The following is a 23,360-nucleotide window of genomic DNA, read 5'->3' as shown; positions in this document are numbered from 1 at the left end:
CTTTATTTGAAGTATTGATGAAGCGTAGTTGAAGCACTTTAAGTTAATTTAATTATTCAGTGTTCAAGTTGATATGTGCTTTGATGTATGTGTTTGTATCCAGGTTTTGACTAAAACTGCTAAAGGTTAAGTCTTTAAGTAAAAATGTTGAATAAATGGGCTATGTATAATCTTAAGGGGAAAGATGCGATGTATGGATATGACTCATACCACTAGGTGGAGTATGATAACAGTAACACTGTTATCGGGCTAAAGAAGAAGAGTTGAGATAAAGAAAGACAGAAGTCTGAACTACAGTCGTGTCCGTGTTTTGTATATATACTTATACGATACTACACTACCGATAGCTCTTGTATTGTAGAGCTGCACATCCTTCACGTGGGAACGGAGAAAAATGGCGTACTGTAACGTGCACAGTTTAGCGTAGTTTAGCTCCTTGACTGATGTGATGTTTGTCTGTTTGATGTAAGTATCCTATGCTGTTAAGTTGTTCTGGCATTAATCAATTTGAGTTGGAGTTCATGCAGAGTGTATGTTGATATGTCTGCTATTCTATTAACAATATGTACGGATGTTTAATGTGGGTTGGATAAACTGTTCAGGGAACGCTCTAGAGGCGCAGGTTAGTTAATTACTGCATGAGATGTGCCACAATTACAGTTTGTGCTAAAAGTTGTAATGTATGTTCGAGCAAGTTAGATGCTTCCAAGAAGGACCTGTAAAAGAAAACAGTATACTGTGGGCAAAGACTTTTATTTCTGTTGTACAAGAATGAACCACAAAGTTGAAGTAGCTGTCAGAAATTAATTAAAATATGGCTTATGAGACCTAACAAAATGCATAATGTCAAAGCATATGATTGTTTGTGAATAAATGCTGAGACTAGAGCCTGCCTGCCAACAGACCACAGCTCATGCGTGTCTCCCGTTCATTCCTGCAAAATACAGGACCCATTTGAGGCCTGTAACACAAGAAAAATGAAAAGTAATCAATCTGAGAAGAAATGAGCCAAAATCCCAGTTAGGTTGTGGAAAATGTTTATTATTAGTTAGTATAATCACTTGCTTTAATGAATTCTGAATTAGATTTTACAACTGATCACTGACAAAAGAGCAAAAACAACTTTTTTTGTAAAAACAAAACAAGTGATTTAAATTTCTCATTAGCATCTGTAAAGCACCACAGATGTTTCTTTTAAAAAGACATTTCCAGAGATAAGAAACCTTCAGATAAATAGGGTTTAAATTATTTGGATAACTTTCTTTCATTTTTCAGACATAAAGGAGACACAAACACATCGCAAAATATCATTTTTGTACACAGATTTAGTAAATTTATAACTCAGATAAAAAGAATTGGAGCTTCAAATGGTGTTAAAGTGCACGTTTGTTTTCCCTTCTGTTAAGTTTTGTAAGACACAAAACTATTATACAAAATACATAAAAATTATCAAGTAACATTTGGTTTTAATGGAGGTCTGCTCAAGGTTGTGCAATGTAGAAATATCGAAAATAAAAACAGAAAACAGCAGCACCTGAACATCACACATTAATCAGCAATTTTGGTCCTCGAGGGCGTCCTGCAGGTTTTAAATGTTTCCCTACTCCAACGCACCTGATTCAAATGAAGGATAATTAACAGAGCTGTATTGAACTTCAAAAAAGGATGTTGGATAGCTAAAAATCAAATCACGTCAAATGTGCTGCAACAGGTAAACATCAAAAACCTGAAGGAGGACCGGAGGTATCCATCCCGGCTCTACAAGCTGCTGCCAAACTGTTAGATGAGCGTACTAACCACTGCATCACTGTTATACCAGAGATGTTTCCAATTTATTAATGACATAAAAAAAACATTAAAAATAGTAATTTCTCAGACTTTGTCTAAATAATTGGAACACTGAGGCAAATTTTTTAGCATTATTCCTTTAGTGTAAACAAACATGCTGTTCTGTGTTGGACGGCTTTGCTTCATAGATCAGATTTGATCTGTAAAGGAAGAGTGATGATGCAGCTACTGTAAAAGTTTTTTAATTAGCAAACTATGTAATGACTAACCCCAACTAGATTGGAATAAGCAGGTAAAACATGGATAGATGGGTGGATGTAATGATTACTTGTAGATGTCAAAAACATTTTTAGATGAAAACACTCCAGGATAGTCCGCTAGGCTCAGTACGATTGGGGACTTGGTTCATTTGGGGGGTGCGAGGTTCTTCTAGATGCGGTTTGTGCTCACCACGAGGGATTTGTCCCATCCAGAGCCACCTATCATCCTACATGCACGTATGTTTTGGGTGTGTTCACCCATAATGCCATGCGCTAACCCACACTTTGCTTGTAGTTCGCTTCCTGTATTTGGTCCACTTGAAGCAGACTGAGAACCACATTCATAGGCAGACCGAGTCCACTTCTAAGATCCAAATCAGAGTTCATTTGCACCTTCACAATACCCCAAATGAAGCAAAATTTCTGAGCAAACGGACTAGAATTCAAATAAAAAAGACTGATGTTAATATGCCCATGAGAATACAAAAATCTAGTCTAATAAGATACAAAAATCTTTTTACTTTAATAAATGATGAAAAATGAAAAAAAAAAATGTATATATCAGAAAGTAAATCTTATGAAAAAATAACAGGCAGTTAGGACTACAATATTAAATATTTTATAAAGTTGTAATAGTTTTACAAGAAGACGTGATTATTGCTTCCTTCATTATTGACAAACCAAATCCAGAAAGATCTAATTAAATCTTGTTTTGGATGGCATATAAAAGTTCAGACCAATGTATTATGAAGCTGTTAAGAACAAAAAGTCTGATTTGTCTTTTTAAACTGAGCAGTGTATTATTAGGTGTTGTTGAATGAGTCGTTGGATAAATTTGATGACACATTGTAGCCGCCTGAAGAATCTGCAAGGAAAAAGAGAAAAAAGCTTGTTTAGCTTGTTAGCATGCTAGAATTTGGTAATCCTTATTAGATAAAGAACAGCTGTTATTTATTAGTTCTGGGTTAAAGACTAAATAACTCAAAATTCAAATGTTAATAAATTATGTACCATTTTATCTGAATTATTGACATCTGTATCAACATATTGAGGACAATTAAAGACAATATCAAGAGTTACACTTGAAGATTTAGCCCAAGAACCCTTTCTTGGAGCACTTTGGATGGCAGATGTAATGTAATGTAACGGTTGATTTCTGTATCTCATAAAGTTTTGGATTGCAGCAAAAGTCCAAATATTATAAAGTTGGTATTAGCTCATTCTGAAATAAATTTTTGATATACCTTTTCCTCGTCTCAAAAGCCGTAAGAATCCCAGTTTACTGAACGATATTCCACCACTGGTGCTCTAAATCATAGCAAGAGCAAAAGAGAGAATGAGTGGCCGCCACAGAAGCAGGAAATGAACTGACAAAAACAACAAACACAGAAATGACTAGGAGATCTGTTCTTACCCTCGTCCCGCTCTGGGAAGATTGTGACATGGCTGCTATTTCAGATCGCACCTGAAAATTAATTCTCAATAATTAGTGCACTGCTTTAATAACTCATACAAGAACTTACTCCACCAGTTCCAGCTGTCTGAAGAACTTTTTATGTTCTTATGTCATTCACCTCCCTTCACTGTTTCCCAGATAGTTATCAATAATTAGGTCAACACTTCTATGAACTGAATTTAAAAATTAAAGTATGATTTGAGTTGCAGAACTTTAGTAGAACAGGTTGATACACATAATCAATTACTGGTTAATCCAACATCTGGATTCCTAGAAGATAACTCTACTGGAATTAAGCATTAAATATAAGCTGAAGATTATAAAAGGTAAAAACAGGGGATGTCTTTCCTATCATCACATTAAGATGTTGAATACTGAGACAGACAAACAAACCTTTTTGTCCAACAGTGTTCCAAACACCAAAATGAAGAAACCCTTAAAAAAAGAGAAAATGTTATGAAGGATTCTGTAATAAAAAGTAATTCAATGATATAATAAACAATATTGATAGCAACTGAATTTTTACCTGCAGTGAATTGAAAAATGCAAATGCAATATGGATTCCGATATTATTTGGGTTGACCATGATTCCAACTCCCAGACCCCAAGTTAGTCCAAAAAATGGGGTGAGCACAGCCAAACTTCTGACAATTACCAGCAGAACATGCTTCTCACCTGCTTGTGAAGCAGTCGTGGACACCCTCCTCCTTAACATCTTGTATATTACCACAAACAGGATTATGAGGTTTATCACCACTATCAACAGTGCAGGGATCACAAATGCCAGCAGAGCTTTGGACTCGTCCCAGTTAAGCCAGCAGATTGCATTTTCTCGAATATATGTCTTTTTAGGTGCAGTAACAGCTACTGTTATGACTGCAATGATGAGAGGTGCACCATATCCCAGAGAAAATCCAATAGCCAGCATTGACATCTTAGATAAGCCTCCATCAAAGACACTGATGGTGCGGTAGAGCAACAGCAGAGCTGAGGCTAGCATCCAGAAGAACAGAGCAAGGTAGAAAAAGTGGATAAAAAAAACTGCTGCAGAGCATGCTGATGTGTTGTTCTTTTCAGAAATAGCCGCTCCAATGATAAACCAAATGTCTGCAATCAGGAGAGAAACGGCGATGTTCACAATGGAAACGTGGCGCAAGTAAGACGTAGTGTTCCTTCTTATTTTTTTCCATATGACACCTTCTATGATGAGACATATCACCAAGGAACCCATGGATATGCCAACTCCAATGTAGGTTATGTAGTCCAAGATGAGGTTTTTAGGGCTGTTGGGTGACATTAGGATAGAGAACGAGGTGAGATGGTTGCAGTTACAGCTGACAGTTTCGTTTACATTGAACACCAAGAAGCAGCCCTCAGTGTCCCATCCTCCCAGACCATCGTAGAGGCTGAAGTTCCAAAAAACACACTGCGGATTCCCCAGAGTGTCATTTAGAGTATCAAATGTTATAGAAATGTTTTTTGTACCATTGGACTGGATAAGTGCAACCTTTCCATTGATAACATTAACTGATGAATTGACTTTATCTCTTGGAGGAAGGACGTTGTTCATGGAGGCAAATGTTATCACAGTGATTGACTTGTTTCTTCCATCAGACTCTGGTATGTCTACCACCACCGAGGAATTAAAGTCACTGCTAAAAGTATCTGTGAATGTGGTTTTGTCCAAGAGAATACGCGATGTGCTGATGTTGAAAGAGTCATTGGTAAGATGGGATGTTATAGTCTCAAGAGACTGTAAAAATGATGAGCTGGAACTTTTTGCATCAGGGTTGTTGCTTCTTGATGACGTGATGTTTTTAGTATCATTTTTGTTCAAAGTTCTCCATGAATCAATTGCATCATTACTGGTGAGGACATCTGCAGTTATCAGGACATCCTGAATGAGGGAAAAAAGAAATTAGATCTAAGATAACATATTGATTAGAATAAGTAAACCTCACAAGACTAATTCACTCACCGTCATTACATTTCTATTTATTAAGACAGACAATGATGAAGATGTATTGGCTACATTTGTAAGTATATTAACAATGGCTTTAATGGTGGCAGGAGATCCAGTTATTTCATTACTGTTGTTCACAGAAACATTACTGAGCTGCGCCAAGAATACCGGAAGAGTTTGTGCAGTCAGGATCTGTAAAAATAAAGAGAGAAAAGTTTAGTTAGGCGTTATCTCCAGGATCAAATTAAATTTAAGCAGGAATTATTTACATTTAACACACTTTCAATATTTTGTAAATGGTCTTCATCAGTTTATATTTAAAGAAAAAAAAAATTACATCAGAGAATAAAAAACATTTTCAGTTCAGAGTCTCAACCACTATATCCATAGTTAACAGTCTTTTTTTTTTTTTCTTGAATCATAGTGAAAAGCCAGAGATCTGGCACGGTACCGGAATACTTTAAGCCCTGCCTATTGGGCAAAAGACCTGGGTAACCAAGAACAAAAGTTAGTAACACTCAACAAATTATTCAGTCGCATGTGTGATTCTAGAAGCCTGATAGCCCAATCAAAGTCCAGGCCTCAGACCAACTGTAATGTTGTAGTGAATCCTTTAAGCAAGCTGTGTGTAAGAAAGGCCAAAAATAGCTGAATGACCTAAAACCACATGGTAAAGAAGTCATACATTTCTCCACAAGAATGTGAGACTGATAACATAAACCAGAAAAAGATAACTTCTAAAATATTGCTACTAATGATGGTTCTACAAACTGGTGAATCATAATTGATTTTTGGTGATTTTCCAGACACTGCCTCAGCATCTCGACTTTTGTTAGATAAATAATGACACTGTGTGCAGTGTTAATGTACTGATGTTCTTCTGTGTTTGTATATATCTGCTTTTAAGACCATGTTTTTCCATGTAAAACTTTGACAATAAAAAGTTATTTTCTTACTGCCAGTGGTTTTTGATGTTTAAACTTTACGAGATATTGCAGTTACGTGGTAATGACCTTAACTGTTCTGGCCAAACTTGGCACTCAGTTGAACCTGTTGAAGTAAGCTATACAATACTCCTAACAGAAGATGGTGCAAGTTGATAAACAAGGCTACTGGGTCTTCTTGAAAGGATGCACGCTACTCAGCTAGTTATCCGAAGAGAATGAGACAGTCTGTACAGTAGCTATAGAACGTTAAAGTATTTCCTCATTACCAGCCATGGTAACCTTACAGGGCCATGCATAAACCTGTTGATGCTGTAAAATGCTGTAAAAGGATTTACACTGATACAATATGACCAAAACCTCATTTAAAATGGGGAAAAACTAACACAATGATTAAATCTTAAAATGTTATGTTAGAAAATGTAGAACAAGGTCACCTCAGACTGATCAAGCAGCTCCTTGACCACTTGTAGGATGCAGTTGTCTTGGACATCTCCATATTCACCATTGTCCTGACAAACTGCTGTTATTTCCCCCACCTTGTTCCCTGTGCAAGCCACTACGGCCACAAAACCTAAAGTTCCATCACCAAATCTGTCACTCTTACATTTAATAGCTGGAGAAAAAGAAGATTTTTTTGTCTGAGTTAATGATTTAAAAAAAAACACTTTGAGTATTTATATAAAATAAAAAAAAGCTCTCTTCATTTCTAGATCAATACTCACCTAGTAAGGAGACAAACTCCAGTATGATGTTTCTTTTAAACACTGGATCTGTTTTTGTTTGACAAGTGACTGGTGGAGGCTTATTTGGACAGATGGCAGGGGTTGGATAATCATAGGTGATACTTGGGCCTATAGAACAGAACTTAATTTAAATTAATAGTGTAAAAATTCATATATGAAAAAAATAGATAAAATCTCACAACTTTATGTGGAGGGAAAAATCCCTTTAAAACCTACATAAATAAATCTACATAAAACTCCTTCATCCTTCCATCCTGTTGCTGTAGTTTGTGTCATGTTTACCTGTTTTATTGAACTCCTTAAACTCAACAATGTTGTTATCACTGACACTACAGCTTAGCGTTGTAGATTTAACATCACAAGTCACAATTTCTGAGACTGGTTTCACTTGGATCAGGGGTTGTGGTTGGGCTGTGAAGGATCCTTTCTGTCGGAAAATTGAACCATTTGTCTGCTTCAGCCTACATTCATAATTCCCTGAAATGAAAGGTAATCAGTGTTATTTAACAGATATAAAAGAATAAATAAAGAATAAGTTGTGACAGGAGGAGAGCATTGGATCTGCTTATTAAAATAATGTCAGTTTTCCCTCCATGAAGATGGAAGATTTCATTTTGAATGCAAGTTAAACTCTATTTACAGACATTCATATGACTTAAAACAAACAGGCCATATAGTGACAAGATTAAAGGTGTGTAAATGTCAAGGATGGAAGTCATTACTAAATGTCTGTGATCTTTTTGTCCTCAGGCAGGATGAGGACCTGTCATGCCATCACAATCAGTATAGCCACATGGGCTTCAGAGTACTTTAGAAAAGTCATTTGTAGTCTAATACTGCAACCAGAAATGGATCCTGAAATCTTGTAACTTTAATTTGTGTTAAAAACTGGCACACTTATCTACAGCAGGGAACACACATAAGGGTTTTCTAAATCTGAAGACAGTTTTTATCTGTTAGAGACCCCACACATGAAGATAAAAAGTCAGGCATTGAACTTTTTTGACACACTGTGTGGTGTGTACCGACAGTATCAACACAGAACACCACACACATAACGACTCTGTCCCACAGCCGATGTAGAAACTAATCCTCCGAGCCAGAAATCTCACACATTTAAATGAGATCTAACAAAAACGAAGAAGCAGAAACCAGAAAACACAACATCCAGCATGGAAGAGGACATGCAAGATGAGAGAATGATGGTAGGGATGAGTGGATCAATACTCTGGAGTCCATACTCAAGTTCAAAAACTCAAGTTCAGTACGTTACTGAGTATTGAGATTCCACTCTGCTGATACAAAACATGACATTTGTTTTCACTTCTGAGAGTTTATAAATTGTGTGTGAAGCCCTGCAACAGTGTATGTCTTCTGTGTCACATGACTATGGTAGCCTATCAGATGTCCTAATGATGTCGTAGCTTCTGGTGATGATGTGGTTTTGTTTTGATATTTTCCAGATTAATACAGATTATTCCACATTATATCTTATATTTATCATATTGTTAAATGACTGTAGAATAAAATAGAATAGAATAGAGTAATTTAATTTGGGATGATGAACAATGTTATTTTTGATGTGCTAACTTACAGCACTGTGAATAATGGGTCTTTAATTTTTATCTGAAGCTGAAGGAAAACAAAAAAAAAATTCAGTGTTCAATACTTGTATAGCTGAGAAAGTATTTTTGTTTTTTGATGTGTTAACTACAGCACTTCATATGGACCTGATGTTTAGTTTTATTTTCATTTTCTAGTTATTTGGAGATTGACAAAACAGTAATATGTTTGAAACTAAAGGTTGCAGGCAGCACTTGGGACTAGTGTTAAGTACAGCAAAATGTAAATTGCTAGGACTGCATCTGTTCAAGTCTAATAAAAACAATAAATGACTTTATAAAGACACTTTTTTGTTATATCAATCTTTCGATCTAGCCAGAATAATGAATTTAATGAAAATATCTCAAGGTGAGGGCTTTACTCAGGAATTTTTAGGTGAGATTAAAGAAGGAGATTAATTAGATTAATTAATTACAGATCATAAATAATTAATCTCTCAATTTTTTTAATCTATTGACAGCACTATAGTATACAGTTTAAAAAGGCTGGGGTGAATGCACCCTAACTCTGTGGCGTGTTTATAAAATGCTGTTTCCATTATACAAAATAAAATGGCTGATTTATAAATCTGTCCATTTTTGTGATACAGAGAATGTGCAGAATTTTTCATTTACACTTAAATATATTTTTTTTTCTATAGAATATTTAGTTTTGCACTTTGAGTAGAAAATTTTCTCAGTCCCATCAAGATTCAGCATTTAAACCAAACAGAACACAAAGAACTTTTTGAATTCACATGCAAGGTGAAAAACTGGAAATATTTCTTACCATCATCAGTTCGGAAAAATGTTGACACAAACAATTTTGATGCTCCATCCGGAGTTTTGGTGAACTTGTGTTGTGCGTCTTCTGTAATGTTTGCGCCATTAACAGTCCACACTGCATCCCAGTTGCTACCAAACACGATGTCCAGTGGTGGGGGACCACATCTCACAGTCACACTATTCCCAATAAATATTGTTTTTGGTTCAAACACCAAATTTGGTCCATCTTCACAGGATTAAACAAATAATGTTTAGTCATCTCCATATATAGATGAAATATTTCTAAATGTAACAACACAAATTTGATAATTTAACCCATAAGAGCCCGACGTGCCATATTTGTCACATACAGTTTCTGAGACATTTTGCTTCAATTCATGGTATAAAAAATCCTGTTGAACACAATCTGATAGTCGTCTTCTGTCCACTAATAGATACCCAGAAGCCGAAAACCACATTATAATATTTTAAATATATCAAATGTTAATAGATAGCCCCCCAAAAATGTAAATTTTTTTGTTACATTTTGTTAAAGGGCCAAATAAAGATCTCATATTTAAAAAATTTGACTTTTCTTACCATTTTTTTTCATGGACCGGGCCTTAATGGGTTAAATCAAACACAAATTTAAAGGACTGACTTACTGTCAAACACCATTGGGTATTTTGATGCCAGGTCCTTAAATACCCCATTTTGTACTTGGGTCATGTCTGGGTCACTAAGAGAAGGAGCACTGACAGTATACACAGCGATGGTGCTTCCACTCCTGCAATACAAATTTAGACTTCGTGAAATCTTACCACCAGGAGCAATAGACCCAATAGTGCCGTTTCCTATCATCTGTATGCTGATGATATTCAACTATACTGCTCATTAAAATGCTTTGAGGTCCAACATAAAGCAGCAACTGAGCCACAATCATTTGCATGGGGGATGGATCAGTTACCTACATCTAATGCCGCTGGAAATACTAGGTACAGATGAAAAGTTTAAATGACCCAGAATAGAAGAAAATCCCCAAAACAGACTTAATTGGGAGAGAATAATCAAGAAGTTAAAACTTGACTCACTTGAAGGAAAGTGTTCTTACTGAACAACTGGAGATGCTGCTCTTACATGTTGTTTCAATCTGTTTGAGACATTGAGTTGAAATGAATATTATGGTATATTAAGCGCATCAGTATTATTATTAAACTGCATTTATTATGCACCAATACTTACAGATTTATACACATTTTTGTAAACTTCATTATCTGGGTTGTTGAATAAGTTTTGGTAAGTCATGTCCATGGTAAATTGTGCACTACGAGAAATGACTGTTGCTGTGGTTGTTGTAGCCGTTGTGGTTGTGGCTGCTGTAGTTGCTGTAGTTGTTGTGGTTGTGGCTGCTGTAGTTGCTGTAGTTGTTGTGGTCGTTGTGGTTGTGGCTGCTGTAGTAGCTGTAGTTGTTGTGGTCGCTGTAGTTGTTGTAGTTGATGTGGTTGTTGTTGGTGTAGCAGTACTTATAATTTCTGGTGTTGTTGTGTTTGCTATGGTTGTTAAGTCTGGTGTTGTTGTTATTGTTGTTGTTGGAGTTGGACATGGAGGTACACCTGAGGAGAAATAAAAAGAACAGAGAATGTTTTTTATCCAATTTTATACGATTATACTGTTTGTTGAAAAATTAATTTGTGTGAATTGCCACAGCTACACGAGAGTACTTACTTGTGACTGGTTGGCAGAACTGTAAACCAGGAGGAAGTCCATTTATACACTCACAGGTTTGTCTGCTTGCATTACTGCATTCACCGTAGGTGAGACACATGTCACATGACCACAGAAACTCAGCTTCACACTGACACTGCAGTCCTCCAGTGGAGGAGTTTGGATAGCATCCTTTTAAAGACATTTTAAAAATAAAAAGAACATGATGTATTGTTTATAATCATCAATTTAATCTGAAGGAAAAAAAAAGTTAATATTTAAACTAAAGTTCTTACCTGTGGTGAAGTTCACATCTATAACTGTTAAAGATGATGTGACAGTTACGGGGAACTGGACATTTGTCAAAGTGTTTCTGAACATTTCAAAGAAGTTGGATGGCACACTGATAACTGGGATGTGCAAGTCCAGGATTAAATCAGTCTCAACTGGGTCTGTGGAGGTGAACAGGAAAGATTTAATTACCTCCACTAAGGCAGAGGTTATGTTTTCAGTGGTGTCTGTCTGTCTATCTGCAACATAACTCAAAAAGTAATGGACAGATTTTGAATGAATGAACTTTCATTTCAAACATGTTATAATATTACATGTTTTATAACATGTGTTATTACATGTTATTAAATATTACAAGGAATATTCCAAACCAATACATTCGAAAAGGAAAGAAGAAGCATGAGCTTAATACTACCCCTTATTCCATTTTACATCAAAAATCTGCAGTTAATCTCTGTTTTAACATGTTTACATAATGATAAGATTTACATAATAAACATGAAACAATGGGTTAAACAAATAGCAATAACTGTCAACCCCTTCTTCTTCTCTGTACCGTGTGAAAGCCACGTTTGTACTGCCCTTGAACTGGTTCATGCTGCTTCATTTTGACTTAATTTTCAGGAAATCTCAGAAATAGAATAAAGAAACATCTGATTAGATTTTGGGGGTGATCTGGATCAAGGAAAGTTTTTTTTTACATTTACATTTAATGTAGAGGATTTTTTCCCCTCTTTGAATCTTCTTTATCATTCTGAAGTATACAAAGCGTCAATAAATAAATAAATAACTGATTTGCATGTGGGATTGATTAGAAAATGTGAAATACGTAATACCTTACAAAATTGCTTAATCAGCTAAAATAAATAATAAAAAAAAACTTAAATAATTTTAAAAATGTATTTACATTTTTATCAGTTATTTGAGGGGAACAGTTATATCATCATATAGAGCTAAAGCAAGGAAACAGAGCGCTGGATGTCAGCTGATTTTGATTAATTGTATCGCACGTGGACAGCTCAGTAATGAACGCACGCTGCATCATTCTGGCAGCGATGCAGCTCCAGTTGAGGACCCTGCATTCAGTGCAGCCATGTCCAAAACCTCATAAAACACCACAACAGACCATCTTCTAGTTGCACCTAGAGATAATTGCTGCAATTGCGATTTGCAGACATTTCTATTGAATGGTGTTTAGCGCATTAGCCGTTATTCTCGTGAAATCTCAACTCGTGAGACTCAACTTTGAGGAGGAACGAGATTCTTTAGGAGCTCAAACACAAACTGCCATCCTGAAAATATAATGGTTCATACCAGCTGCTGTTGTAGGACGTTGGGTTGTGTTTGTTGTGGCTGCAGGTGTCGTTGATGTCACTGCAAATAAAAAGACAGCAATGTTAGCATCAGGAAAAGCTGTAACAGTTTAAGAATGACAGGATGTGTCCTGAAAGCTTGATTTCTGGACATTGAGTTAGTCAGGTCTTTGAAAGTAGTTTTTCTTTCTGAAATGACAAGAAAAGAGAAGCTGCTTTTCTGACTTAAGATCATTTTACATCAAAAGTCTGCAGATATACCAGTTCACCTCTGTTTTAACATGTTTACAGACTGATAATTTTTACATAATATACATAAAACAAAGCTTAAGCATACAGCAATAACTGTCAGCACCCTTCTTCTTCTCTGTACCGTGTGAAAGCCACGTTTGTACTGCTCTTGAACTGGTTCATGCTGCTTCATTTTTATTCAGTTTTCAGCATTGATTGGATAATGTGAAATACTTAATAGCTTACAACATTCATTTTATCAGATGAAAAAATGTAATAATTTTTTAAATGTTTTTATATTTTCATCAGTGATTTGAGGGGAACAATTAGAAAAAAACATATAGAGCTAAAGCAAGGAAACAGAGCGCTGGATGTCAGCTGATATTGATTTATTGTACAGCACGTGGACAGCTCAGTAATGAACGAACGCTGCATCATTCTGGCATCAATGCAGCTCCAGTTGAGGACCCTGCATTCAGTGCAGCCATGTCCAAAACCTCATTAACACCACAACAGACCATCTTCTAGTTGCAGCTAGAGATAATTGCTGCAATTGCGATTTGCAGGCATTTCTATTGAATGGTGTTTAGCGCATTAGCCGTTATTCTCATGAAATCTCAACTCATGAGACTCAACTTTGAGGAGGAATGAGATTTCTAATTCTTTGTGAAAATTGTTTAATTTTGCTGTTGTTTGCTATCAAGGATGGCGGTCATTTTTTTTCTTTAATTATTTGTAAAAAAAATTCCATCTCCTCCTGTGGCTACTCATATCTTGCCATCTTTTACGGTCATGTGACCCCCTACGTCATGTCCGGGGATGTGTAAATATGAAAATAATGTTTCTATTACACTTTTGTGATATATTTCTATATCGACACATCTGAAAAACCACCTCATGAGTGTGTAAAAACTTTTCAGTGATATTTGAGAGGTTTTTTCGAAATCTTGGTGTTTCCATTACCAGTTTGTTATTGTGACATTTAGGCTTTGCGCAATTCTAGGGGTAACGGAAACACACTTTATGAGTGCCTCTAGTTAAAACTGTTTCATGTCTGTGCAAAACAACATTCACAGAACCTTTAACAGCGAGGTTACAGGTTGGCATGTGCTGTATGTCCATCACGTTATGCGCCTTGACAGGTTTATTGTTAGTTGCAGGAGCCATGAGGTAAATACATTTTGAGACCAATGAAAAAGCTCAAGAAAAACTCCAACGATGTCTAAAATGTCCAAAATCTTGCTTCAGATTATGCTCTAGATTTTACTGTGCAAATGCCAAATCTTTAGGAGCTCAAACACAAACTGTTATCCTGAAAATATAATGGTTCATACCAGCTGCTGTTGTAGGACGTTGGGTTGTGCTTGTTGTGGCTGCAGGTGTCGTTGATATCACTGCAAATAAAAAGACAGCAATGTTAGCATCAGGAAAAGCTGTAACAGTTTAAGAATGACAGGATGTGTCCTGAAAGCTTGATTTCTGGACATTGAGTTAGTCAGGTCTTTGAAAGTAGTTTTTCTTTCTGAAATAACAAGAAAAGAGAAGCTGCTTTTCTGACTTAAGATCATTTTACATCAAAAGTCTGCAGATATACCAGTTCACCTGTGTTTTAACATGTTTACAGACTGATAATTTTTACATAATATACATAAAACAAAGCTTAAACATATAGCAATAACTATCAGCACCCTTCTTCTTCCCTATATCGTGTAAAAACCATGTTTGTACTGCTCTTAAACTGGTTCATGCTGCTTCATTTTGATTAAATTTTCAGGATTGATTGGATAATATGAAATATTTAATTGCTTTTCTTAAAATGTATTTACATTTTTATCAGTTATTTGAGGGGAACAATTAGAAAAAAACATCATATAGAGCTAAAGCAAGGAAACAGAGCGCTGGATGTCAGCTGATTTTGATTAATTGTATCGCACGTGGACAGCTCAGTAATGAACGAACGCTGCATCATTCTGGCAGCGATGCAGCTCCAGTTGAGGACCCTGCATTCAGTGCAGCCATGTCCAAAACCTCATAAAACACCACAACAGACCATCTTCTAGTTGCACCTAGAGATAATTGCTGCAATTGCGATTTGCAGACATTTCTATTGAATGGTGTTTAGCGCATTAGCCGTTATTCTCGTGAAATCTCAACTCGTGAGACTCAACTTTGAGGAGGAACGAGATTCTTTAGGAGCTCAAACACAAACTGCCATCCTGAAAATATAATGGTTCATACCAGCTGCTGTTGTAGGACGTTGGGTTGTGTTTGTTGTGGCTGCAGGTGTCGTTGATGTCACTGCAAATAAAAAGACAGCAATGTTAGCATCAGGAAAAGCTGTAACAGTTTAAGAATGACAGGATGTGTCCTGAAAGCTTGATTTCTGGACATTGAGTTAGTCAGGTCTTTGAAAGTAGTTTTTCTTTCTGAAATGACAAGAAAAGAGAAGCTGCTTTTCTGACTTAAGATCATTTTACATCAAAAGTCTGCAGATATACCAGTTCACCTCTGTTTTAACATGTTTACAGACTGATAATTTTTACATAATATACATAAAACAAAGCTTAAGCATACAGCAATAACTGTCAGCACCCTTCTTCTTCTCTGTACCGTGTGAAAGCCACGTTTGTACTGCTCTTGAACTGGTTCATGCTGCTTCATTTTTATTCAGTTTTCAGCATTGATTGGATAATGTGAAATACTTAATAGCTTACAACATTCATTTTATCAGATGAAAAAATGTAATAATTTTTTAAATGTTTTTATATTTTCATCAGTGATTTGAGGGGAACAATTAGAAAAAAACATATAGAGCTAAAGCAAGGAAACAGAGCGCTGGATGTCAGCTGATATTGATTTATTGTACAGCACGTGGACAGCTCAGTAATGAACGAACGCTGCATCATTCTGGCATCAATGCAGCTCCAGTTGAGGACCCTGCATTCAGTGCAGCCATGTCCAAAACCTCATTAACACCACAACAGACCATCTTCTAGTTGCAGCTAGAGATAATTGCTGCAATTGCGATTTGCAGGCATTTCTATTGAATGGTGTTTAGCGCATTAGCCGTTATTCTCATGAAATCTCAACTCATGAGACTCAACTTTGAGGAGGAATGAGATTTCTAATTCTTTGTGAAAATTGTTTAATTTTGCTGTTGTTTGCTATCAAGGATGGCGGTCATTTTTTTTCTTTAATTATTTGTAAAAAAAATTCCATCTCCTCCTGTGGCTACTCATATCTTGCCATCTTTTACGGTCATGTGACCCCCTACGTCATGTCCGGGGATGTGTAAATATGAAAATAATGTTTCTATTACACTTTTGTGATATATTTCTATATCGACACATCTGAAAAACCACCTCATGAGTGTGTAAAAACTTTTCAGTGATATTTGAGAGGTTTTTCGAAATCTTGGTGTTTCCATTACCAGTTTGTTATTGTGACATTTAGGCTTTGCGCAATTCTAGGGGTAACGGAAACACACTTTATGAGTGCCTCTAGTTAAAACTGTTTCATGTCTGTGCAAAACAACATTCACAGAACCTTTAACAGCGAGGTTACAGGTTGGCATGTGCTGTATGTCCATCACGTTATGCGCCTTGACAGGTTTATTGTTAGTTGCAGGAGCCATGAGGTAAATACATTTTGAGACCAATGAAAAAGCTCAAGAAAAACTCCAACGATGTCTAAAATGTCCAAAATCTTGCTTCAGATTATGCTCTAGATTTTACTGTGCAAATGCCAAATCTTTAGGAGCTCAAACACAAACTGTTATCCTGAAAATATAATGGTTCATACCAGCTGCTGTTGTAGGACGTTGGGTTGTGCTTGTTGTGGCTGCAGGTGTCGTTGATATCACTGCAAATAAAAAGACAGCAATGTTAGCATCAGGAAAAGCTGTAACAGTTTAAGAATGACAGGATGTGTCCTGAAAGCTTGATTTCTGGACATTGAGTTAGTCAGGTCTTTGAAAGTAGTTTTTCTTTCTGAAATAACAAGAAAAGAGAAGCTGCTTTTCTGACTTAAGATCATTTTACATCAAAAGTCTGCAGATATACCAGTTCACCTGTGTTTTAACATGTTTACAGACTGATAATTTTTACATAATATACATAAAACAAAGCTTAAACATATAGCAATAACTATCAGCACCCTTCTTCTTCCCTATATCGTGTAAAAACCATGTTTGTACTGCTCTTAAACTGGTTCATGCTGCTTCATTTTGATTAAATTTTCAGGATTGATTGGATAATATGAAATATTTAATTGCTTTTCTTAAAATGTATTTACATTTTTATCAGTTATTTGAGGGGAACAATTAGAAAAAAACATCATATAGAGCTAAAGCAAGGAAACAGAGCGCTGGATGTCAGCTGATATTGATTTATTGTATCGCACGCGGCAGGCTCAGTAATGAACGAACGCTGCATCATTCTGGCATCGATGCAGCTCCAGTAGAGGACCCTGCATTCAGTGCAGCCATGTCCAAAACCTCATTAACACCACAACAGACCATCTTCTAGTTGCAGCTTGAGATGAAGACTGCAATTGCGATTTGCAGGCATTTCTATTGAATGGTGTTTAGCGCATTAGCTGTTATTCTCGTGAAATCTCAACTCATGAGACTCAACTTTGAGGAGGAACGAGATTTCTAATTCTTTGTGAAAATTGTTTAATTTTGCTGTTGTTTGCTATCAAGGATGGCGGTCATTTTTTTTTCTTTAATTATTTGTAAAAAAAATTCCATCTCCTCCTGTGGCTACTCATATCTTGCCATCTTTTACGGTCATGTGACCCCCTACGTCATGTCCGGGGAAGTGTAAATATGAAAATAATGTTTCTATTACCCTTTTGTGATATATTTCTATATCGACACATCTGAAAAACCACCTCATGAGTGTGTAAAAACTTTTCAGTGATATTTGAGAGGTTTTCCGAAATCTTGGTGTTTCCATTACCAGTTTGTTATTGTGACATTTAGGCTTTGCGCAATTCTAGGGGTAACGGAAACACACTTTATGAGTGCCTCTAGTTAAAACTGTTTCATGTCTGTGCAAAACAACATTCACAGAACCTTTAACAGCGAGGTTACAGGTTGGCATGTGCTGTATGTCCATCACGTTATGTGCCTTGACAGGTTTATTGTTAGTTGCAGGAGCCATGAGGTAAATACATTTTCAGACCAATGAAAAATCTCAAGAAAAACTCCAAAGATGTCTTAAATATCCAAAATCTTGCTTCAGATTATGCTCTAGATTTTACTGTGCAAATGCCAATCTTTAGGAGCTCAAACACAAACTGTTATCCTGAAAATATAATGGTTCATACCAGCTGCTGTTGTAGGACGTTGGGTTATGCTTGTTGTGGCTGCAGGTGTCGTTAATATCACTGCAAATAAAAAGACAGCAATGTTAGCATCAGGAAAAGCTGTAACAGTTTAAGAATGACAGGATGTGTCCTGAAAGCTTGATTTCTGGACATTAAGTTAGTCAGGTCTTTGAAAGTAGTTTTTCTTTCTAAAATAACAAGAAAAGAGAAGCTGCTTTTCTGTCTTAAGATCATTTTACAAAAACAAACAAACAAAAAACAGATTTTCTTTTTGATTTTTCTGAATTTGTTAGATTTTTCTGTCTGTTTCTCTGTTTTAAAGTGTAAGAACCATCCACCATGATTGAGTAGGGTGCATCTGCAGAACTGCTTGCTTGCTTTCACATCCTAAATCAGACCCAAGTTACGGACTTATCCAGGAGGTAAGGTCTACTCATTCACAAGACCTTCCCTTCCAGTAGCCTTTTTGTTTTAAAACATTTCTACCCTGGTATTAAATGATCATAATCAGAATAAGTTCCTTTGTGAGCTTTTAGAAAACTTGCCTCACAACATACAGTATTAGCAAGTTGGGAGTTTGTGTTCATGTTCTTTAAGTTATCATGAGATTTGCCACTTAGTTATCAGCTAGCTTCAGTTAAGTATTACTATAGACCAGTGTTTTTCAATCCTGGACCCGCTGCCAACATATTTTAGAGGTAACTCTACTTTAAAACACCTAAATTAAATGAGTGGCTCATTAACAGACTTGTAAAGAACTTGATGAGGAAGTTTATTAATCTGAATCAGGTGTGTTGGATTAGGAACACATCTACCATATGGAGGGCAGTCAGTCCTGAGGACCTGGATTGAGAAACACTGGTATATCTGATCCTTTTCGACAATGGATTTCAGAAAGTGGTAAAACAACAGCTGAAGAAAAAAACTTGTCACATGTCACGCTGCACGGATCAACCCCTTCCAGCTGCTCTGATGATCCACAATGTGACAAGACCTAATAAGATAGCAACGCTGCAGCAACCACAGGTACATGTATCCCTCCTCCTCGTTCTCATATGCAGCTGTAATAAACTCAGTCCGACTCTGAGCCGTCCTTAAAGTGGACGAAGTCACAATTACATGTTAACAGACTGTATTTTAGTATGTTAGGTTATTTTCTTCTGTGGATGTTTCCTTCATGTTTTACAGAGCTGAAGTAAGTTACACAAAATTAAACAGACTACGTTTGGTTGAGAACTTGTCGCCAATCTCATAACTGAGCTTCTCTAAAAGAAGGCATTCCCTGTGGCTTAATTCATTAGGCTTCTGCTTGTCACAAGATTTATTTCCATCCAAAATTAAATAAATTTTTTCACCAACATCTTGTATTGATGATGAGAGAGTCTGACCACACCACAAAGCCTTCCTAAGCACATCCCATCCATTCTCATTGGGTTTCAGCTCTGTGGTGTGAAAATGATGTCTGATGCTCCCTGAACCATTCTTTCACAATCTGAGCCCTGTGAATCCTGGCATTATCATCTCCATATAACCAAAACTAAAATAGTTCACTTAAGGGCCTTCATTTCATGGACCTTAGGTATAACATCTGGATAAATGTACTCAGCATCACATGTGATAAAATGCAGCCGACCTGTTTGGCTGGAGTTTGGCTGGCAGTACTGGTCGTCTGCAGGAAGGTCATTGATGCATCCACATGTGTTACCAGAAATGGCATCGCAGGCTCCATAGCTAATGCAGCTGTTATAAGACCAAGCAAAGTTCTCCTCACATCTGCACTGGTATCTAGACATATTTGATGAACACACTATGGAGAAAAAAAAAGAACACCACACAGTTATCAAGGTTTAGTGACATGCCCACAAGTAGTTTCAATATCCACTATTAAAATTTAAAAATGTAATACCTGTTGTGATGTTTACGCTTGTTAATTCACCAGTTGTGTTGATCACTATGGGGAAGCTGAGTGTGTTCAAAATCATCTGGAGACTTTCCAGGTCTGAGATGTTTACAACAACTTGGAGCTCATAATCAGTGGCATTTGTGGCAGCTGGAATTGAAACAAAGATTATTAGATAATGCATCACTGTTGAACTGACGATTCCTTCTTCAGTGACAATGACAGGACAGATTTAGTATAGAATAGGCAAAGTTCTTTTGCAGTGACTCACCTGCTCTCTTTCCTATATGGTGACTGGATGTTTTTGTCCCCATCAGTTCCTGGAAAGTGCAGAACACAGTAGTATCAGTGCATTTGTGCAGGTTATTTAAACAAGACTGACTGTAACCACCAAAAACTAGACAGTTATGTACATCAAAAACACCAGTACTTTTACAATCATGTGGCACAACTTCTGATGTTTGAAGTGCTCATGAAACGATTTAGACTTTATGTAATTTTGCAATACGACAACATGATGATATGGGTGGTTCTGCTTGTTTTCACATGAATATCCAGCACTGAAAAGGACACCACACCAGTGGCTGGTAACCCCCGTAGTGTATTTATATTAAAATTCAAATATTTATCCTGAGACTGTGACAAGGGTATAATGCTAAATAATGAAAAAAGAGATTACTGTAGCCTAATTGTTATAATATAGACATTAAGTGACTACATTTGCTGGTAACCTGACCAGAATTTTCAACACTAGAATGACCAAGGTGGACATTTTCACTATTCTGAAATTGGCATATTAAATAATTGTCAAATAAAATGATAAAGCCTTTCTGGTCCCTGACTTTTCCCAAAACCATATGGCTTTTCATTAAAACTGTTTTTAATATTTAGTATGTAAACCTGTCTCGGCGAAAGGTGATGATTTAGACACACTTTGCACTTTCTATTTTCAGATTCCTGACCTTCTGGATCAGATTATGTGGAAGATTTCTGTAAAGGGTGTATGCAGAGATGGATCCATGCTGTGTTTTACATCATACTGGTCCTTGTAGGAATAAATGTACACATTATCATCAAGAAGTGCACTGAAACCCAAACAGTTCAGAGGGTTTCTGCAGCAGATGGCAGAGGAACATCTAATGGAGTTCATGAAGGGAAACAGCCAGCAAGGCAGGTGGAACAATGAGGACTACAGCATTATCCAAAGCTGCAGACTTCTGAAAGGAGGAAGCGACAAAAACTCAAACTCAGACACCGTCAGCAGGCAAAGCCGTGCAGTGATGCTGCTGCAGGAGCAGAGACATGAGCTGAGCTGCTGTGACTTTCTAATAGTTGTTTTAGTCTCAGTAAATAGTGTAGATTGCCATGACAGTATCATCTAGCTTCACTCTTAAGGCAGATTCATACTCGCGTGACGTCTGCGTTACCGCCGTAAGCGCTGCGTAGCTCCACGGAGGCCCGACGCGCACCTCTTCGAGACCTGGGGCCTGATTTATTAAACTGGCGTAGGAACGGAAACCGGTGTACACCAATCATAGTCATAGTTTGGGATTTATAAAGAACAAGCTTGATGGGAAAATGTTCCTTCACGGCAACTCTGACCCTCCGGTACGTACAAAATCTAGAAAAACTGGAAATGGCGACACCAATGGTACAGAATAAAATCAAGGAAATTATGTGAAATGTCATTTGTGCAAAATTAAACATTACCTTTTACACCACACGTTAGATATTAAAGCTGTTTGCAGAAATGAATAAAGAGGCACATTCAATATTAATACTCCTAAGAGTCCATGCTCAGAAAAAAACTGGATTTTCAAGAAAAAGGGAGATAATATTATTATTTGTTTACAAATCCCAAAATGGTTCAGGCCCAGAATCCATCTGTGATATGTTCAGAGAATATAAACCTAGCAGAGCTCTTAGATCCAAAGACTCTGGTCAACTAGTCCAGACCAGAGTCCAGACTAAACATGGAGAAGCAGCATTTAGCTGTTATGCTGCAAACAAGTGGAACAAACTGCCAGTGGAGATTAATCTTTCACTAAATGTAGACATTTTTAAATCCAGGTTAAAAACATTTCTTTTCTCATGCGCCTATGCATGAAATCTGCACAGAAATTTTATAACTTATCTTGCTTTTAATCATTTTAATGTAATTTATTATTTTATTGTGATTCCTTTCACTATTTCTTAATATCTGTAATGCCTTTATTTTATGTAAAGCACTTTGAATTGTCCTGTACATGAAATGTGCTGTACAAATAAACTGCCTTGCCTTGCCTATTAATAAGAACCTCAACCACTAAAATATGTTCTGTCGTTATGAAACAAAATGACATCTTATATAATACATTCAGCTAAATAAGGTGGACAGTCTGCTGCCAACATGAACCAGTCAGTAAAAGAAAATGCCAGAAGTAGCTTTAGTTCTTCATTCCAGCAGAGCGGGACGCAGACTGGAGGCTGGATCTAAAAGTGATATACCATTTATGAAACAAGCAAGAGATGGATTTCCTTTTATTTATTCTTACACAATGCTTTTTTATTGTTGTCCTAATTTCTGTCCAGACGGTCTTTATTTCCCGCAACTCTTTGGCCACTGGTTAATAGCGGTGATTGTTTCCCTCTGTACCTGCAGGACTTCCTCTGAGTTTATATATTATGTAACACGAAATAAACTTCTACCAATCTCAGATGTATCTGTACATTTTTATCTTATAAATTAAAACAATGACTACATTACCAGCATCAGTACTCTCATTTAGCAGATGCTTTTCTCCAAAGTGATTCACCCCTGTGGGATTTGAACTTTGGGCTCCCGCATGGCAGACAGATGCCCTGCCAACTGAGATATCCAACCACACCGTCCAATGCTTCTGGCTTGTCTTGCCTTCTGACACAGTGTTGGCAGCATCTGCCACCTGCTGCTCTTCTCTGCCTTTCTGGCACTGGTGATGACCACTCCGTGCCCACCAAATAAAACCTTTTTTATGTTTTTCAGCAGGGCCCATCAGAATCTCAGTGTCACATTCTGAAAATATCCTCTTCTTCCTTTATTTCCTCT

At 36.7% G+C, this 23,360-nt stretch overlaps 1 protein-coding gene across 4 annotated transcripts in view; it reads right to left on the bottom strand.

Moving 5' to 3' along the window:
* Positions 1-1,026: 1,026 nt before the first annotated feature.
* The window catches only part of LOC121634036 (adhesion G protein-coupled receptor F5-like), a 253,610-nt gene continuing 231,276 nt past the window's right edge, over positions 1,027-23,360 (bottom strand). The window contains exons 3-25 of one of the 4 annotated variants that reach the window (XM_041976431.1): positions 20,565-20,613; positions 20,300-20,443; positions 20,027-20,200; positions 18,394-18,453; positions 16,864-16,923; positions 15,301-15,360; positions 14,397-14,456; positions 12,833-12,892; positions 11,524-11,679; positions 11,249-11,419; positions 10,766-11,136; positions 10,615-10,673; positions 10,189-10,310; positions 9,549-9,770; positions 7,440-7,634; positions 7,137-7,265; positions 6,849-7,027; positions 5,483-5,659; positions 4,031-5,401; positions 3,898-3,939; positions 3,463-3,513; positions 3,293-3,356; positions 1,027-2,913 (exon numbers count right to left, since the gene is read on the bottom strand). In XM_041976431.1, the coding sequence (XP_041832365.1) occupies positions 2,852-2,913; positions 3,293-3,356; positions 3,463-3,513; positions 3,898-3,939; positions 4,031-5,401; positions 5,483-5,659; positions 6,849-7,027; positions 7,137-7,265; positions 7,440-7,634; positions 9,549-9,770; positions 10,189-10,310; positions 10,615-10,673; positions 10,766-11,136; positions 11,249-11,419; positions 11,524-11,679; positions 12,833-12,892; positions 14,397-14,456; positions 15,301-15,360; positions 16,864-16,923; positions 18,394-18,453; positions 20,027-20,200; positions 20,300-20,443; positions 20,565-20,613 (4,038 nt within the window). In that variant the 3' untranslated portion in view covers positions 1,027-2,851. The remainder of the gene's footprint in view (positions 2,914-3,292; positions 3,357-3,462; positions 3,514-3,897; positions 3,940-4,030; positions 5,402-5,482; positions 5,660-6,848; positions 7,028-7,136; positions 7,266-7,439; positions 7,635-9,548; positions 9,771-10,188; positions 10,311-10,614; positions 10,674-10,765; positions 11,137-11,248; positions 11,420-11,523; positions 11,680-12,832; positions 12,893-14,396; positions 14,457-15,300; positions 15,361-16,863; positions 16,924-18,393; positions 18,454-20,026; positions 20,201-20,299; positions 20,444-20,564; positions 20,614-23,360) is intronic. The other 3 variants (XM_041976432.1, XM_041976434.1, XM_041976430.1) reach the window with 3 other exon arrangements.

The sequence above is a fragment of the Melanotaenia boesemani genome, chromosome 22, assembly GCF_017639745.1.
Source record: "Melanotaenia boesemani isolate fMelBoe1 chromosome 22, fMelBoe1.pri, whole genome shotgun sequence".
Lineage (NCBI taxonomy): Eukaryota > Metazoa > Chordata > Actinopteri > Atheriniformes > Melanotaeniidae > Melanotaenia > Melanotaenia boesemani.
Note: the sequence above shows the minus strand (reverse complement) of the source record. Positions and strands in the feature narration are given on the sequence as shown.